This window comes from Tiliqua scincoides, chromosome 6 (assembly GCF_035046505.1).
Source record: "Tiliqua scincoides isolate rTilSci1 chromosome 6, rTilSci1.hap2, whole genome shotgun sequence".
In the NCBI taxonomy this organism is placed as follows: Eukaryota; Metazoa; Chordata; class Lepidosauria; order Squamata; family Scincidae; genus Tiliqua; species Tiliqua scincoides.
Genome location: NC_089826.1, coordinates 59,922,824 through 59,936,199, shown reverse-complemented (window position 1 = coordinate 59,936,199; position 13,376 = coordinate 59,922,824). Strand labels below are relative to the sequence as shown.

The 13,376-nt window shown below is 46.9% G+C and overlaps 1 protein-coding gene across 4 annotated transcripts in view; it reads left to right on the top strand.

Moving 5' to 3' along the window:
* The first annotated feature begins 6,540 nt into the window (after positions 1–6,540).
* IRF2 (interferon regulatory factor 2) overlaps positions 6,541–13,376 on the top strand; it is a 55,333-nt gene continuing 48,497 nt past the window's right edge. The window contains exon 1 of one of the 4 annotated variants that reach the window (XM_066632594.1): positions 6,541–6,701. Coding sequence is in view for 1 of the 4 variants with exons in the window: in XM_066632593.1 (XP_066488690.1) it covers positions 7,135–7,317 (183 nt within the window). In the remaining 3 variants the exon portion in view is untranslated. Of the gene's footprint in view, positions 6,702–6,816; positions 6,885–6,947; positions 7,318–8,316; positions 8,390–13,376 lie in introns of those variants that run through there. The other 3 variants (XM_066632595.1, XM_066632593.1, XM_066632596.1) reach the window with 3 other exon arrangements.

Here is a 13,376-nt window from a genome sequence, read left to right as displayed (position 1 = left end):
AAAACTAGGAATGAAGTCCTTGAGACATTCTTAGACAAAGGGCCCGTTCCATATATAACCTAATGGATGACCTAGTGCAGCAACATCTTTGGGGAAGGGCTGTGGCTGAGTGGAATAACACCTGCCTTGTATGGAGAAAGTCTGAGATTCAACATGTGATCTGCCCAGGCAGGACAGAGGCAAATTTTTTTATCTTAAATCCTGCTACTGCCAGACTAGAAAGCTACTGTCAGTCTGTGTTGACAATACTGGACCAATGGTCTGATTCAGTATAAGGCTGCCCTCCCACTAAATATGGAAACCTAAAGTTTCACATATGAATGGAGACACTCAGCATTCACACACCATGCTTCACATGTAGTATTTCTATAATTCTGAAACAACCTGTTTAGTAATGTGGAGCTGAGGCTGGGAGAGTGTGACTTGCCTAGTCAGGCTGGAATTGGGGTGACGTCAGGTCAAAAATCCATTCAGCCAGCTTGGGACAGCTGCTAGCAGTTTTGTAGTGCGGAGAAAATGGGAAAATCCACATATACTGTCTTGAGTTCCTTGGAGATATGGTAGCATATACATGTAATAAATGTTTATTCTGGTGACTTCTGGCTCACAGCTTAGACACCACTCAGCTTTCCAAATTTGCAACATCTGGTCCATGAAGAAGCAAGCACAATTCATCTGAGCACAGTTCTCCCACTGAACTTGGCAGTCAGGTGCTTACTTGTTTCCAAAATATGTTTGCCTTAAACATGCAGAACCACCATTTGTTGCACGAGACTCTCCAGATTGGAACCAGCATTTAGACCTGTGTAAGATTATATTTAATCATGAGTTTCTTTAAACTGCTCTGAAAGGCCTTGTTTTACATGCAAAGAAAACTTCTGCCTTAGAAGTAGACACAGTGAGATTATGCATGGTAATGAATATAGCTGACACTGTCACAGAGTCTCATATTGACCCTAAGAATGTAATCAGAGAGTTTATTAAAAATAGACTGTGCAGTTGTTGGAAGAACTGAAATTTGTTATTGCAGCCAAATGGAAGAATGGAATGTGCTTGAGACAGTATGCACTTATTTATTTACAGCGTGGCCTACAAGGAGAACTGTCTGAAAAGGGGCTCAGATGGAAATAATACTTTATTTTCAATCATTATTCTCTACTGTGTAGTCATGCATTTGGGTGTTTGGGCACATGAATGGCAATCTTCAGGGGTGAATGAAATCATTAAAGAGCAAAACAAAGTGGTTGTAGGTATCAATTAAAATGAAAAAAAACCATTTTTACAAAACACACTTCAGTGCTCATAACTTACCTTATAATCTTAAAAATTATAATTTATAATTTCTTCCATATGGTATGTCACATCTGTCCGACTGGTGAACCCCTATTTTGCAAATCAACATGTAAAATGCTTTTGAAGACAGTTCAGCTTCAGTAACATATAAATTTGCTTAGTCTGGAGTACTTATTGTACCCCAGGTGACCCCTTTGCCATCAGTAGCACAGACAGACACAGTAGCTCTAACACTGGAAGAAACATGGTGGGGAAGGGGAGTGTGGGGAAGGTGGGAAGGGGATGGATATTGCTGGCATGCTATCCCCCTTTCCAGCCTCAATCAATCTGCCCTGGTATACTTGGATTTGCACCAGTCAAAGAACTGGTGCAGGTTTAAGTAGACCTATCGGGAAAGCCAAGGCTTGCCCTGAGATCAGAGAACAAATGTTTCCTTACCTCGAAGCCTCTGGGACAGTTTCTACTACACAGAATACATAATGTGTTCTGTTGGTGCACTGGTATCTGCGAGGGGGGAGTAGTTAGGACTGGGCTGCAAGTAGGCTAATTTTCCACCCCCCTTTTCCTCAAAAAAGAGAAGAAATCCCCAAACCAACATCATGACTCAGAAGCCTTGAGCATTCTGCATACACTAGAAGCTCATAGAACCATTTTTGTTTTATTTTAATGTAATTTTTATTACTAATGCTTACATACTTTGGCATAGTGAAGGGGCCCTCTTCCTCCCCAAATATATGAATTTTGGGTTGTTCCACATTGTTTCCAATCTGATAGGCATTCAGTTACTTGTATTAATGATAAACAAAGACAAGGAGGAACTGAAACAAAATATTGCATCTCCCCAACCCTTCATGCAAAATACTGCTGAAGGCTCAAGCAGGCCAATTCCCCTCTCCCTTATCCAGGTTTTCCCCCAACTGAGTTCTCCACATTCTGTGGCTCCTGGGGATCACTGATTACAATCAATCTGTGTCAGGCCCAGTGGCATAGCTAGAGAGGGTGCAAAGCACTAAGGGAGCCTTAAAGAGGGAACCTAATCATGGAAGGGAACCTCATCGTGGTGTGCAAGCGGTCCCTCCGTTTCCCTTCAGAACCATTCTGGACATTCACCTCCGTTTTGCTCCCACCACCCAGAATGGCTCCGAAGAAGAGGGGGAGGGTCGCTTGCATGCCACGGTGAGGCTCCCTGCAAAACCTAGTGCTTTGCACCCCTCTAGCTACACTAGCTAGAGGGGTCAAGTCCTTTTTCCTTTTCTCTATTATTTTACTTTACAAATTTGTGTATTTCTGCAAACCTGTGGAGTCCTTTGAATGCACAGAAACCATTCCTTTGTGGATGGCCACATTTACTTTTAATCTGATTTCTACTCAAGGATTTGAGTTCACCATTATATACAGTGATGATGATGATAACTATCACCACCAGTTCACCATTAGTATATACAGTGATAGTATATATACACTATACAGATTATATATTAGTTCACCATTAATATCTATAATGGGGATGATGATGATGATGATGAGTTAAACATTTACAGAACTGAAAGAGAGGGAATGTCACAACTAAAATTAAAATTATTTTTCCATACAGTGCTTCCCATCTGTCTGCATGATGAACACTTATTTTGCAAATCAATGTGTAAAATGCTTTCGAGGGCTGTCCAGCAGTATATAAATTTAAACCTATTATCCTCTCTCACTGAAAATCATTTCAGTTTATTTATGCAGAGAGATTGTTTCTTTCACTGACTGCCCATAGATTCTTCTGAAGTTGGCTGGTTTGAGAAGATAAGCATGTAATAAAGTTATAAAGAAAATTCTGACAACAGATGCACAGACATTAATTTTGGCATAGTCACTGTCTGGTGGTAGTATTTTTCTCTCTCCCACCTTCAAAGCTTCGCAGCTAATTGCTTGTACTTTTGTTTTATCTAGGATATAGAATCAGCTTTTGCTTTTGTTATATTCCCTAAGCAAAGAGGGAACTGAAAGAGTCACAGAAATAACCTGCTGAAAAAAGAGGCAAAAGCAGAGAAGTAAAGAGATGAATGAGTCATCAGTGATCTGGTGTTCCAGAAACAGCTCATCTTGGCCTGTGGTTGCACATCAGTGTATTGAATCATTCCAGAAACTGAATAGGTCTAAAAGCAAGCAAGCAAACAAACAAACCAACAGCCCTGGAGTGTGTAAGCTCCTACTCTATCACGTTGGTGTGGTGTGGTGTGCCTGCTTCATATCATATAAAAATAAGAACCCATTTTTGGAAAGATAGATGGAAGTTTTGTAGACAAGAAACATCACTTGACACATGGACTCATTTTAGTGGAGGCACAATCTATCACACTATCAGCTACAGACCTAAATGGAACCCCTGTGTTCAAAGGAAATACTTTCAGGAAGTTATGGAAACGCAACAGTGGTGCCCAGGCTTTGCAAGCAGAGGGTTCTAGGTTCAATCCTTGGCATCTCCAGGTAGAACTGGGAAAAGACCCCTGTGGGGCAGCTGCAAAGTCATTGCTAGTCAGAACAGGCCAGAAATCCTCAAACTACAGTCTAGAGCCACATATGGTACACCTTTGAGTTGTGACCAGCTTGGGGCATTACAATTACATCCCGTCCCCACTTCTTCCCTCATCCCCATTCCCACTTCTTCCTCCCACTGGATGAAGTGACTGCTAGGCTGGGTCACTTGCTGGGTCAGTTGAGAGAGGCAGCAAGCAGATCTGTAGATACATAATTTTTGAACATATTTTTCTCTTACTGTGGCACATTTTTCTATTATGTACAAAATGTACATACAGTAACAGCCACATTATGCAGCATTTAAAAAACCCAAAAACTCAGTTAACAGGCAGATGTCAGAGAGGGCAACACAATTCCTCCTTCATCTAAGCCAGTGTTGTTGAGAAACATAACAGCAAGCGATCACTGTTTGTCCTCTGCCATACCATATCACATGATCCACTATGTACCACCAGAAGTAACTGGTGATGACATCATTGCCAGTTACTTCTGGATTGGGAAGTCAGAGGCAATGTGACAAACACCAGTAAAAAGTTCAGGATGGATGGGAGGGCGTTTTAGAACATGGAAAAGCATGCTTTGGAACTCTGCTCGCTGAGCTTCCTACCGCTGTTTGTTGCGCCATGTTCCTAGTCTCATTGCTGGGTGGCAGGTGTCCCCTGAGTACCACCAGACACCACCTCAAGTACCACTGGTGTTACCTGTACCACTGGTTGAGAAACACTGATCTAAGCTAAACATTTCCAATAGCCATCTGTCGAGTGCTTTCCAGTACTTGGAAAAGTTATTTGTGCATGTTGTACTTGTTCATGGTGTTTGCACTTGTTGCTAGCATTTGTGATTTTTGTTTTTGTGGCATTCATGCTTGTTTGTCCTTTTTTCTTCTTTTATGTTATTTGTGCTTTCTTATGGTGTTCACACAATTAGCCAGCACATTTGATTAACTGGCAACCCTCATTCCCTTTGTGTGCCAGATACTACATCTATCTGTATTCTTTTCAAAAATTGAATCACCCCAGCCCACCATACAAGCAAAACACGGCCCTGGCAGTTGAAAGTTTGGGGACAACTTTAACCCTGTGTAGATAATACTGAGCTAGATGGACCAGAGATCTGATTCATATAAAGTGGTTTCAGTTCAACAACCTGAATAGTAGATACTGGAAACAAACTGGGCTTCATACTGTGACCTTCTCAAAGTTTAGGCACTGTTGAAAACAGTACTGGAGCAGATAGATCCTTCGTATGACACACATGGCCTATTAGAATAATTTCTCAAGGGTTTTTCTTTTAACTCTGTGCCAGATATATCAAACTAACTGAGGTATTAAGCAAGAATGAAGAAAAATCAACCAAAACCAGGTGTTTAAATATGACTGTTTAATTTATGAATCAATTTAAAGAGCAGGCTCTTGCTGACATCATCATCATGAGCCATTAGTTATTTGATTTTCTCCGTAAACCACTTTGTGAACTTTTCGTTGAAAAAGAATATTAAGAAGAAGAAGAAGAAGAGTAGTAGTAGTTCTGGGAACAGCTTACATTTTGTGACGGTGTTTATAATATCAAAACAGGAACAAAAGCCAGGCATTCCAGGCCCTTGGGAAAGTCTCTGTGTCTGGATAAAACAAATGTCCATAACACCTACCTGACTGTGCGAGAAACTCATAATAAAAGCTACAGCAGCAGCCACAACAACAATGAGCGCAAGCACCATCAGTCAATTACAAAAGGCCACCTTACTAGGAACAGCTCATACACTATGGGGATATTTGTAACACAACAACCTAAAAACAAATAGCCTATCCTAGGCCCTTGGGAAGGACAGGTGGATATATACAAAACCCAGCTAAAAACAACATGACTATGCAAAAGTTGGATGATATGATGATGATGATTCACCAACTACAAAAAGCAGCTTTACTGGGAACAGCTTACATCTTGCAATGATAGGATAAAAAGCAGGCATCCCGGGTCCTTGGACTTGATGTCTGGATCCCAGGATCAAACAAACCAGGCCATGACATCTACCTGACTGTGCGAAGATCTCCTGACAAGCCTTCAGTGTGCTCCCACAAAGGCAGCCAGGACTGGCTCTTGTCGTGATGGAACAACCTGAATCTGCAAAACCCACTCCAGCCAACCCCCACAATTCGTGTGGCTGCGCAGGAGGACTTCTTGGAGCGGGGGGGGGGGCTGGTGGCTGGGTGGGGAGAGAGCCCCTTCTCTCTCAGAGGGCCTGTGCGTGCAGCTGCCGCGAGCCCCCATCGCTGGCTCCTGCGAAAGGGGCTGGAGGATGCTCAGACGCGACGCCCTCCCCAAGGCACTGCTGTCCGCCTCGGTGCGGGGGGGGGGGGTGTGAGGATGGACTGCCAGAGGAACCGGGAGAAGGAAGGAAGAAGAGGGAGCTGCTGCCGAGCTCAGCCTTGCTTGGCGAGGAACTGAAACCTCTCTTTCCCCCACCCCACTTTGCACCCGCTTGGACCGTGTGCTGCTGCTGCTGCTGGAGGGAAGTGAAAATGAAATCGACTCTGCTGCGAAATGATGCAAGCGCCGGAGGAGCCTGCCAATGAGAGGCTGCGGCAAAACTTCCGCACCAGGGCCTCTTCCCAGCCCCCACCTCCCCTCTCCTGCACAAACAGGCCTGGAAGGGGCGGAGGAGGCAGGCAGGCAGGCAGGCAGGCAGGGAGGGGGGGGGATTTCCAAGGCGCCTTGTTTTGCTTTCGATCTGGGCTTGCTGTCCGCCAAAAAGGCAGAGCAGGGAGTCACTTTTAGTTTTGCTCCCACGATTTCTCCCTCCGCCTCGCTTTCCCTTTCCATTTGGCGTCTCTTGGCAACCTCGGAGGATTGCAGCAGCCTCGCCAAACAAACTTCTGCGTAAGGTAAAGCGAAACCACCCAGGTCGAGACCTCTCTGCCTGTCCCTTTAAGGCCGCTTTCCGGGGGGAGGGGGTTCTCTTGGCTTGGCATTCCCACCCCTGTGGCATCCCCACCTTGCGAAGACTCATGCTGGTGGACAACCCAAATCCCAGGCGGGTCTTCTGATTGGAGGTGCTGCAGCTCCTGGTAAGAGAAAGCAAGCCGGGCTTTTGATTTCACTTTTGGATTGGCAGAGGCATGGAAGGGATCGGCTGGATGCAGGCGCCTCCGTCGCTCCGGGTGGGGGGCTCTGAAACGGGAGATCTGCGGATGGACGCGCAGGGGGCGATTGGAACAGCAGCCGCAGAAACCCAGCCGGGGAGTGGGGGTGTCTCGGGCCCCCCCCCCCCGGCAGCTCTGGAGGTGACCCAAGGACCTCAGTTCGGGACAGTGCAGGATGGCTGTGGGGCCAAGGGAAGATCCCACCAGGGGGATCTCCGAGGAGCAACTTTTCTCCAACTCCTGCCCAGGCGGCCACGGAAGCTCCTGGAGCCGGAGGCTGGTTTTGTTTACTCCGCTGGGCGACGCGGATGTTATTCAGACTCCTTGCTGGGGATCTGCCTTCGCGGGTGCGCAATCGGTGAGCGAGTAGAAATGTCAGCCCCGCCGCGGGACCAGGGCTGCAGTGCTATCCACGTGTGCCTGGGAGCAAGCCCCACTGACTCGAAGGGCACTGACATCTGAGTAGACCTGCATAGGAGGCGGATTGGGCTGCAGGGCGCGTGAAACTGGGGAGGCGAGAGGTGCCTTTCTGGCCCGGACTTTGAGCCCAGCCTGGTGGTGGATGGAGCTGTGCCCCACCGCCTCGGGCAACTCCCTGCCTCCCCAGGCCTGGCGGCTGACGTGTGGCATGCCTCGCTTTTCCAGAGGTGCTGAGAGACGCACAGGATCGGGGCCCGGAGGAGGCAGCGAATGTGGGTGCTTGCTTTGCTGGGTACCGTGCGGGGGTGGGGTGGGGGTGGGTGCGTTGTTTTGCGATGCTGCCTCTTCCGCCCTTCCCCGCACAGAGGCCTTGCAGCTGCCATCTCAACCTGACCTGCCCCTCCCCAGAGCCTCTGCAAGGAAGAACAAGGCAGGAGCTCGCATTGGGGGCGGTCTTGGCCAGACCCACAGAGCAGGGAGGAAATAAGGCCACTTCCCTGGTGCCTTAACGGGATCAGAAGGCGCGCCTGCACCAGCAGCCTCCAACCCCCCCCCCCCTTTGCACCCTGCAAAGCCTGTGGTTACACAAGCCTGCCCGGGCCACTTCCTTTCCTCCTCCTCCTCCTCCTGGCTGGGTCAAACCGTGACGTTTGGCCAATGGGGAAGCGGACACGGCAATAGGACGCGCCAGCTGATCCCTTTGCAGAGGGGGAGGGGGGAGATACTTGATCGACGGTGGTCCTGGAAGGTGGGGCTGCGGAGCGCCCGTCCTCGGTGCCTCTTTGGTGGAACAGACAGTCATTGGCTTGGAAGGCTCCCCTGAGGATCCCTGAACAGCCCTTACGATGCCCTGATCGGAGGTTTCCCGGGAAGGAAACAGAGCCCTAGAATATGAAGGTGGAGAGGGGCTCTTGGAGGCCAGTGCCAGGCTGACCAGGCGCCCTCTTCTCCCAGGGCAGGAGCTCTTTTTTAGCCTCCTGGAAAAGAACTGAAATGTCCTCCTTTTCCCTGTGAGCAGCCAGCTCAGAGCCTTCTCATAATTAATAATTATGTAATATAGTTTTTAATTTAGCAGTAAACTCAGGCAAATGAGTGCTGGTCAGTTTGAAAGTGGGGCCTCCCACAGATCTTCTACTTACTCAGAGACAGTGGCATAGCCACAGGATGAGCAGCAGCGTAAGTACTGCAGGTACCGAAATGCACAGTGTAAGCGGCCCCTTCCTGCTTGCCTGCTGAGCCACTCCCGGCAGGAATGGCAATGCACAGGAGTGGTCCTTTATGTTGCCATTGCTGCCTGGATGGTTTAGATCAGAGGTCTCCAAACGTTTTGGCCAGAGGGCCGCATCAAATATCTGGCGTGGTGTTGAGGGCCGGAAAAAAAATTTAAATATAAAATTCAAATAAATAAGAGATGGTACTTAGATGAGTGAATAAATGAATGAATGGGCTCATTCATTCAACCTCTCTGGCCCTCAGAACACCCTCCAGACACAATCAGAGCACAGTTCTGGTCATGTTCAGTTGAGTGGGCCAGAAGCTTTGAGGGGACGAGGTTGGCCATGGGCCGGAGAAAGGCCTGGTGCGGGCCGCATCTGGCCCCCAGGCCGGGGTTTGGAGACCCCTGGTTTTGATGTAGAGTGGGAGGGGCTGCATGCATGGTGTATGGTGGCACCTACAGTAGTTATCCCACCACCCCTCCTGTAGCTGCTCCACTGCCCAGAAGTCTTCCTAAGTATGCAGAAAAAGATAAGTGTGAAAATTAAAAACAAAAACCAGCCTGATGCAAACTAAGCATGCTCAGTAGCACCTAGGAGCCACAAGCTGTTAAGGTGTTTACTAGAAACACCATCACCACCAGGGCTTAGGGAGGGGTAGGGCAGGGAGAGAAAATGGACCTGCTTGAGCCAGTTGGGCATTAGGCTGGAGGAATGCAACATTTTGTTGACTGTTCCTTTTGTACCATTTTACTCTGGATTATTCTACTCTAGAATAACTATCACTCCTGTTTTAGGTTTTGCCATCTCTGAGGCCTCATGCTAACCGCAAACTGTGGTTGGTATCACAGCCATCATTCACTTTATTTTTAGCTGACAGTCATGTCCTGGAGGCAGCCATATGCAGCCCATGCAGAATCAGGCATTAGTTGACTTTTAGCACCCTATTCAAAATGGTCATTTTTTAAACTCTCACAGTGGAGTGCTAAAAGTCAGTGTTTGCACATGTCATTGTCTTTGACTGCCTTGGGGTATGATGCTGGCACCTAAAAATCAGCAGTGACTGCTTTATTGCAGGCAGTCTTGAAATGAACATTGCAGAAATGAGTATCACAGCCCCACATCATCTGTGGATTGGATTTCTGCTTTTTCAGCTATTGTGATATTAAATGGGTGATTAAATGACAACAATTATTAAAATGAACTTGAGCCTGCATGCTTCAGTTGCAAGGAAAGTTCAGTGGTGGAGGACACGGTTTGCAGGTGAAGTCCCAGGTTCAGTTCGCAGCTCCAGCTAAGGCAGAAAAACATTTCTGTCTGAGACTTTGGAGAACTGCTGCCAGTCAGTGTTGACAGTACAGGTCATTCTGGAATCCCCAGTAGATAAAAAATAATAATAATAACTAGGTATTTATATACCGCCTTTCTGGTCATCGGATCACTCCTCTGACTTTATTCAAGGCGGTTTACATAGGCAGGCATTTCTAAATCCCTCAAGGGGATTTTTACAATTATAGAGGTTCTCTCTTTCAAAAACCAACAACATTTCAGAATGGATCTTCCTGGTTTGGCGTCACTTCTGGCCTCCAGTTCTCCCATGCAGGCTGACAAGCAGCTCCATCTCTCACATGGAGGGCAGCCAAGACGCTTCTTGCTCACACCAAGAGCAGGTGGAATCACTCAGCTTGGCTTGTCAGCTGCTTGAAGGTCTCACCATTCTTAGCCATTCAGGGAGCTGCTGGTGTCCTTGAACTGGCGACCTTCTGGTGTTATCTTCGGGCTAACGGAGGTTCTACCCTCTAGACCAGACCTCCTGCCCTCTAGACCCCCTGCCCTCTAGACCAGGGGTGTCCAAAGTTTTTGGCAGGAGGGCTGCATCATCTCTCTGACACTGTGTTGGGGGCCGGAGGGAAAAAAGAATTAATTTACATTTAAAATTTGAATAAATTTACATAAGTTTACATAAATGAATATACAATAGAACCTCCAAAGTTGACCACCTCTCTATAATGACCACCTCCTTAAGTTGACCTAATTTTCTAGAGCCTTGGGTTTTTCTAGACCTAATTTTCTGTAGCCTTTTTTTTCCATATGTTGACCACCCCCTATGTTTATCAATTCCTCCAGTCCCTTGGGTAGTCAACTTAAAGAGGTTCTACTGTATTAAAGATGAACTTATATGAATGAATGAAGGTCTTGCAATAGCTCAAGGCCTATAAAAGGCATTGCACAAGGCTGGTCTTTCCGTTGCTGCTGCTACTGCATCACAGACATGAAACAGCAAGCAGTGGAGAGAGCCCTCATCCCACAGGTCACACGAGCGGTCAAACAGTCACCCTCATGCTGAGAGCAGTTGTGTAAGGCCAGTGTGGGCTCCAACAAATCTCCGGAGGGCCAGAGGCTCATTGGAGACTGGGGGCTCCCTGAGGGCCGCATTGAGAGGCCTCAAAGGCTGCATGTGGCCCCAGGGCCAGGGTTTGGGCACCCCTGCTCTAGACTCTCTAGACCAGACCTCCTAAAAAACATCATAGGAATCCAAATCAGTGGAAAAATAGCTTTAATGACCCATTTCCAGGTTTCTTGTTCCTATACTGTCACCCCAGAATGCATTGGTATAGACACTGTACCACTAGATGGGGTGAATAATGGAATCTAATGAAATGAAATAATTATTTAACAGCGCGAAGGTAGGAAATTGAATTTTGGTGCTTTTTTCCCTTGCTACAAGGCATTTTAAGATGGACCTCGGTAACAGTGGTGAGTCAAATTAGTGGATAGCAATGTTACCTAGTTATCAGCAATGACTCAATGATTATGCGCAGCCGTGGAGTGAGGTTCAAAGCAACTTTACTTAAGCTTGAGGACCATCAGTCTGAACGAGACAAAATGGCCCCGAGCATTCTTTGTAGCAAGCATTTATACAGGTAGTCTGCCCTTGGGCGTGTGCAATAGATCTGCAACGTGGCACTTTCTACATAAGCGAGAGCAGCGCGCTTGCGCGTAAGCTGTGCCACGTTGGCAGGCTTCATGTGATTAGAGCGTGACACTCAGCTTCCTGACTCAGCTTCCTGGAACAATTAAAAATTCCTTATACGGTCATACGTTCTCATTCCCCCCTTAATTTTCAATTCACATATTCAGTGGATACCGAGTTCCCACCTGTATTGTGCTATGTGAATCAGTGGTCTGACTCATTATGTTGTAGTTCAAAATACTGAGTCCCTTAAGTATTATTGCCGTTTTTATTTTGTCTGGGAAAGGTTGTTTTGTTAAATGTGAAGATTAAGTAATAAGGAATGCTATGGCTCCAGTCCCAAGGAAATTATGCTTAAGGCTGCAATCCTATACATGTTTACCTGGGAGTAGGTCCCATTGAACTCAGTGAGACTTACTTCTGAGTAAACATGTGTAGGATTGTGCTGTTATTGAAATCACTGGTACAAGTTTAGGGGACAGCTTCTCTTTCATTCCATTGGGACTGCAGGGCCTGTAAAGTTTTAGACATTGGCATGCTCTCTCTCTCTCCCCCCATGGCAGCCATGAAGGTTCTTGCATTCTAAATATAGGTAAAATGTATATAGGCCAACATATAGGGTATATAGCAGATATGTGTAAAAGTGATAGTATCCCATGACAGTTAAGTTACTCTCATGATCTTTTGAAGTCATATGCTTAAGGGGCATCCTCAGTCAAACTGTTTTCTTGTCTCTGAACCAGGCTAATGACCTTCCAAGAAATAGGGAAGTGGCTGTTAGAGGGGTTTGGCAGATGCTCTGAGTTGTTCTAGTGGTCTTTCAGGTGATGACCCTCTTGCAGAACTGACAGCAACTCAATGATTTGGTAAAGACAGGCTGGCATAACTCAAGAACTAACCCCAGTGGAAGCTCCAGCTTTTGGGGGGCCATGTGGGGTCACCCACTGGTGAGGCTTACCAGGAAGCAGTACAAAGCAGACATTGGCAGTAGGTTTCCTCTCTCTCTCTCTCCACAGTGGCTTAACAATTCCTACATGCCCCAACCCCTGATGTCCTTGTAAAATGGCACTGGGGAAAGAAGACGATCTGCTGTTCCTCCACAATTGCCCAGCAGGTATTCCCTTGGGCCCTGGGTGATGACGACGAGGAGGGGACACTCACTACTTCAGGAGTTGGTTGGGCACAAGTGTGAGTCATGCATGGACATGGGCCTCACCTGTAGAACACCTCTGGCTGCTGGCTGTATAAAGTAACCATTAGGGGCTCAATAATCCTCCTGTTTTTGCTGCCTACCTAGGACTGCAAAAAGAAGGTGGCATTCTGAAGCACCAGGGAGGTCATATTGCATGGCTGATGGGCTGAATCAAGCTTGATGGGTCACAGGCTGTGCAGATCGGGGTTAGAAAGGTGGTTTTCAGATCCCTTTTGTCCCCAAACAGCTGATAGATGTTAGGGCATTACTTTGGGATGTGATGTAAGTTTTGCTACTTTCTTTGAGGCATATTCAGTTATTACCTTATGTCCCCTTCACCTGGGTAAGGGAAGTAACTGTACTGGAATTGCGGAAGATATTACCAAGGAGATAGGGTGTGGTGTCCACAGTGCCCCTTGCTCTGAGTAAATGCAGGATTAAGGTGGTAGCTGGAGGTGTGCTGCACAACTGCAGCCACTAGAGCATAAGGAGATCCCTCAGGTATATAGGGAGCACCTGAGGCAGAAAGGGTTTGGTGGGTGATAGAAGGAGTGCAGGTTGGAAAGGAGACTAACTTGGTTTATTGAATTGGGAATCAGACTGTGGACTGGGACTGG